Genomic DNA, 6,183 nt, shown 5'->3' on the forward strand with positions numbered 1-6,183 from the left:
TACACGCTTTAAAGTACACATAGAGAAATGGAAACAAACACACATAACATGATACAAATAAATATGAAACAAATATATACACACATATAGATACTCATCTGCAGGCCCATACACTTATATGCAAATATAAACACAAAAACACACACACACACACACAGGTATACAAACATGCATACACACAAAGACCACAACACTCGCAAACACACAAAGAGAGAAACACACAGACACACACACAGTACACACTTGTTATGGAACTCCCAGGATTGTGTTTATTAAAAGAAAACATGACTACAAGTTTACTGAAAGACAAAAATATATATTTTGAAATAAAAACACTGGGATATACACACACACACACACACAGACATTCGCATGCATCTATATAACAGTCTATAGAGCCGACGTAATAACGGTTAAATCCGTTCAAACACTGCATGCAGGCGTAACACACAGTCATCTAATACATGAAACCTGCTTCTGCTCCATAAACCAAAACAAATACAGGCACGTCATATTCATGTAGAGCACAAGACATGCGTTAGGGAACATTTCAGCTCCTCTGTAGGTTCCAGACATGCAGGACAGCCGGCCGCAAGGGTCAGGATGTAAAAAACATGTAAACACTCGTGACTTTTGTGGTGCAGCTTATACACAAAAACGAGGCTAGTTTTCATACTGTGACATCAAGGCATCCATGACAACGTAACATGTCGGTACAGTACATAAGGAACAGGAGGTTGATTATTTTTCTTATAATGTCACATCCAGAAGTGATTTATTTTCCCACCGTGATGATTTTCAAACACGAATCATTTTTTTATTCATGAAAGAACTTTTGTCTCATGCTCTTTTAACTTAATACAGTTAAACCCCCCTGCAGCTCGTCACGTTACTAAAGACGTATTTTTTAATCTGTTGTTATAGGAAATCAATCGACAGATGGAGAGAGAACAAGGTAGCGCTCTGGTTCCTGATCGATCCACTAGGAGAAATATAAATGATGTTACTTATTAACTTCTTTGCTAAGCATTTTACTTTACACTCTGGACATTTCATTAACAGCTGAACAGTCAACGTGAACAGTTTTTGTCAAATGAATGCAGAAAGCATCATCACCACATGTCCACCGTCATGCAGATTTTTTTTCCCTGAACGCCCAGCAACAGCAGACGCGGCTGTCGAGCTGGAGCGAGTTCGTCTGAAGCCGAAAATTAAGCTTCCATTCATGCAATCAGGAGACGGCGATAAGTGTTCGAGCAGCTATAATGAGACTGAGAGTGAGAGAGAGAGAGAGAGAGAGAGAGAGAGAGAGAGAGAGAGAGAGATTGCGAGAGAGAGAGAATCTCCAAATTGAGCTGCGTTGTGATGTCACTTCCTGGAGATGTGATAAGATGGATCTGTAAAAGCCGACTGGGAGTAAAGGACAGCTGGAGATGAACAAAGACACAATCACTGATGTTGTATTACTGCATGCGCTTCCGTAACACTTCCTCTTTCCGTCTTCCGTCGTCCTAAAAGTTCAGTATTTGTGATTGATGCAGAGAGAGAGAGAGAGAGAGAGAGAGAGTGTGTGAGAGAGAGACAGACAGAGACAGAGAGAGAGAGCGAGAGATTGGCATATCCATACGCCAGTGTGTTTGTGTGTGTGTGAGAGAGAGAGAGAGAGACAGACAGAGACAGAGAGAGAGAGAGAGAGAGAGAGAGTGTGTGTGTGTGTGAGAGAGAGAGAGAGAGAGAGAGAGAGAGAGAGAGATTGGCGTATCCATACGCCAGTGTGTGTGTGTGTGTGTGAGAGAGAGAGAGAGAGAGAGAGAGGGATTGGCGTATCCATACGCCAGTGTGTGTGTGTGTGTGAGAGACAGAGAGAGAGAGTGTGTGTGTGTGAGAGAGACAGACAGAGACAGAGCGAGAGAGAGATTGGCGTATCCATACGCCAGTGTGTGTGTGTGTGTGTGTGTGTGTGTGTGTGTGTGTGTGTGTGTGAGAGAGAGAGAGAGAGAGAGAGAGGGATTGGCGTATCCATACGCCAGTGTGTGTGTGTTTGTGAGAGAGAGAGAGAGAGAGAGAGAGAGACAGACAGAGACAGAGAGAGAGAGAGAGAGGGATTGGCGTATCCATATCTCATGCTGTGACGAAACATCACTTGCATATTTCAGCAGAATTTCTCCAGCAGATTTCAAGCAAGAATCAAATCTTGCTTTAAAGCATTTTCACCTCACACCAGAAATCCGACAGAATCAACACAACCGGGTTTGTAGCGTATTAGGCTGAAATCTACGGGGCAACAGGTGACGCTACTGAAGTATTATTATTTCATTGTGTAGCATGTGAATGTGGTTGCTAAGGGTTGCTAGGTACTGTAGGTGACCTCGTCAAGACCATACGTGACCTCGGGCACTCAGGGCTTCGTGAGGAGGGTTCGAGAAGAACGGATTGAGGGGAATAACATCGGAAGGCGTTAAGCTTCGATAAAAATACTCATCTACCTCTCGCTGGAAAGAAATTCAGCGTTTCAGTCCAAATCGCAAGAGGCTTAATAATCTAATCTCATATCATATTTGTGTAAATATGCCTACAATTTGCAGAAAGAGAAGAGAGTGTGTAAAGAGAGTGTGTGTGTGTGTGTGTGTGTGTGGCGCAGTCTTTCCATCCCCATGTGTGTATTTGGCTCTTTATCTTCTAATGATGTCATCTTCTTCTTCTTCCTCCACTTCAGATTATTCGTCACAACAAGACTTGATGGAAAACCAACATCTTCTCGGAAAGCCAGCTCAACGTTCTCAAACAAAAAAAACTCAACAAAACACAAACCAAAGCTCTTTCATTTCTAGGCCAAGTGGCTGAGAGCTACAGTAAGAGCTCCAGATTCTGAAGGTATGACACGACGGAGCTGAAGTACTCGTGAAGTGCGAGGAACGACGACGGTGGAAGCCATGACACATGAGCACACTGTGTTAACAGAACAATAGGAAAGAGGATTTACTTCTAATAATATTAATAACAATGAAAGGATCAACTTTTGAGAGTCGTTTCGATTCGTTCCGCCCGTGTGATTGTAACTCGTTATCTCTTGCTAAGCCCGACCCTGTCGACGCTGTTGGGTTCCCGTCGTTATCCTCCTCCGTCTGTCCGTCTACGCCTCGAGGAGAGCGTGCCACCTGCACACCTGCTGGTTGCTGCTCTCCTTCATGTCCTGCCAGTGAAGCGACTCCTCCTCGCCGCTGCTGTTCTGGCCGAGCGCCAGCCATCCGATCATCTCCTTGCGCTTCATGTTGCGTCGGTTGTACACGGCCGCCATGAGCGTGACGTCGGAGAGCTGGAACAGCGCCACCTGGAAGACGAACGTCTCCTTGAACACGGGGTTGGGATGTCCGCGCCGCACCGACGTCTTACACCGAGAGATCTCCTGCCCCGTTGAGTTGAGCAGAGTCAGCTTCACGTACGTATCTACAGTACAAGCATGAAAAACGTTATCGTTTACACAAACGTTACACACATCTTGTGTAGATATCGCTAGTGATGTATTGTTCTTGTGGGCGTGGCCTGTTGAGACAATGAAGACGCTATATACAGTTTAGCTAACTGAGACGGGCTCGTGGCTAACTTCGTACCCTTTACCAGAAAGTTCTCTGACAGTTTTCTCCACAAACGTTACATCAGACACGACAGGTGTGTGTGTTTTTACCCGGTGGGCGGTTGAGAGCCAGGTTGCGAAAGTGGCTCCCTTTGATGACCTCGACAGAGAGGCGCCCGGTGGTGGGGTTGTAGGACAGACCAAGCAGCAGCTCAGGAACTCCACCGTGAGAGAGAGACTGGCTGGAGGAGACGCCATCAGGAGCGGCGCTCACACACAGCTCTGAGTCTAAAGCCTACAGAGAAAGAGACAGAGGTGTGTGTACTGTGTGTGCTTCTGGCAGCTAAGGCGTGATGTTCACACGTTACACACCACAGGGTCGAAAAGTCTAAATCCAGAAAGGAATAAAATCATGTGACCATATCAACTGCTCACGGGAAGCTTAGAGATGTATATGATCAGTCGGATTTGGATGCAAACTGGGTCTAAAACACACACACACACACACACACCTTCAGGTTGCTGCGAGGTTCCAATACGAGTGTGACCTCGAGTCTCTCAGTGTTCAGTTTGTTAAGTGTGTATATGGTTTCTCCCATCATTCTCTCCCGGTTCATCTTGCCCAGAGCGTACAGACGGAAACGCAGCGCCGATGTGTTCAGCTCCGGCGCCTCGAGTCTCGTGAAACGGAACGTCTCCCCGAACCGTGGCGTCGATCCCCTCTGCACGGCCGTCTTGTAGCGCTGGCGTTTTCCCGGGATCAGCACCACACGCACCTGCCACGCGTCCATGCCACTTCGAGCTTTATCCGGGATGTCCTGCGCCATCACCACGGTGACCAGGAGCTTATAGGATTCGGGACGGTAATTCAGGACGACCACAAGGTCACCGCATTTGGAGATCGGTGGGCGGGGTGATGAGACAGAGGGGCGGGGCTCGGAGATGACGCTGGCTGCACGTTCATGCTAGTAAGAGCAAAGATTAGCGACAAAGAGACAAAGATTGTATTGATCAGATTGTACTGGAGTCAGCGGAAACACACAAGTACAAACAGAGCTTACTGCTAATCACACACACACACACACACACACACACACACAGAGCTCAACAGTGTTAGAAGAGCTCAGGCAGCATATTTCACACACAATGACTCATGAATATTCATGCTCAGTAAACATGATAACTTGATAAACTCATGAATATTCATACACAAGAAGCTGTTATACTGTATTTGTACATCAGATAACAAACTAGAGCAAGCAGATCGAGAGAGAGAGAGAGAGAGAGAGAGAGAGAGAGAGAGAGAGAGAGAGAGAGAAAGTGTCTACAGAAACTGACAGAAAGCGAGACAGACTGATAGATGGATTTTACCTAAAAATTAAGACACACACACACACACACACACACAGTACCTCAGGGCTCCATGTAGACGAGCTGTCTGTAGCCTCATTGTAATCGTACCCTGGATTATCCATTGCCATTTCCGTCTCCCTGTGTGAGAGAGGAGTCCGGCGTCCTGAGCTCCCCTGACGGCTCCTGTGACCCCGGGACAGCGTCTCAGATCCCTGAGAGCCCACAGAGGACACGCGTCCTCTCACAGACGGAGTCTCCGCCACGCTGAGGTCCCTCTGGTACAGTGAATCTGTCAGAGGATCTCTCTGTTCAGACAGCGGGTCCTGGAAACTTCTCCTGCTAACTCCATCTGCATCGACAGAAAGAGTCCTTACATTTATTTAGTTTATTAAACGTTGTTTAGTGATTTTTCACTATAAATAAATAAATAAATAAATAGATAAACAAACAAATAAATAAATAGATAAGAAGCTTGTTACAGCACTGACATGATCCTAAATGTTATTAATAAATGAATAAATATTAAATTTCAACATATATTTGAACTTCATAGCATTATTTAATATTAGTCATTAGAGCACGAGTGATTCCTAGAGTGATTCTCAGAGTGATTCTCAGAGTGATTCTCAGAGTGATTCCCCAAGTGATTCTCAGAGTGATTCCCAGAGTGATTCCCAAGTGATTCCCCGAGTGATTCCCAGAGTGATTCCCGAGTGATTCCCCGAGTGATTCCCAGAGTGATTCCCAGAGTGATACCCCGAGTGATTCCCGAGTGATTCCCCGAGTGATTCCCCGAGTGATTCCCAGAGTGATTCCCGGAGCTACGCTGACCTTTTCTCAAACATTAAACATTTCATTTCAAAGGGCAAATTTTTTTAAATTGGTTTTATGAATTATTTATATGAATTATTTAATAAACGGACGCTCTCTGGAAAAAACAAAATGTTCCATTTCATTAATTTGAAGATACCTGGTTACCGTGGAGACCGAAGATCTGCATGAACTGTGGAAACTGAAACAAGGCTTCCATGGCACACACAGTCTCGAAAATGTACTTCACATTATTTCTGTATTATCTCATTATATCTCCATCATTCTGGACCAGTTTCACATGTTTTTACACGACACAAGTTCATACAAGTTTTTAGATTTGTATTGACTTTTAAACCGCTTTTACACCAAAATGAGAAAACTGCTCATCTCCATCAGAGGGGATCATGACCCGGATCAAGAGCTCTTAAGGGACCATAATTATG

The 6,183-nt window shown here is 45.1% G+C and overlaps 1 protein-coding gene across 2 annotated transcripts in view; it reads right to left on the reverse strand.

Annotated features, from left to right (window-relative positions):
• Positions 1 to 243: 243 nt before the first annotated feature.
• syt16 (synaptotagmin XVI) overlaps positions 244 to 6,183 on the reverse strand; it is a 15,820-nt gene continuing 9,880 nt past the window's right edge. For both annotated transcript variants that reach the window (XM_060871702.1, XM_060871701.1), the window contains 4 exons: positions 4,987 to 5,276; positions 4,087 to 4,539; positions 3,686 to 3,869; positions 244 to 3,447 (listed from right to left, as the gene is read on the reverse strand). In XM_060871702.1, the coding sequence (XP_060727685.1) occupies positions 3,134 to 3,447; positions 3,686 to 3,869; positions 4,087 to 4,539; positions 4,987 to 5,276 (1,241 nt within the window). In that variant the 3' untranslated portion in view covers positions 244 to 3,133. The remainder of the gene's footprint in view (positions 3,448 to 3,685; positions 3,870 to 4,086; positions 4,540 to 4,986; positions 5,277 to 6,183) is intronic.

The sequence above is a fragment of the Tachysurus vachellii genome, chromosome 6 (assembly GCF_030014155.1).
Source record: "Tachysurus vachellii isolate PV-2020 chromosome 6, HZAU_Pvac_v1, whole genome shotgun sequence".
Taxonomy (NCBI): domain Eukaryota; kingdom Metazoa; phylum Chordata; class Actinopteri; order Siluriformes; family Bagridae; genus Tachysurus; species Tachysurus vachellii.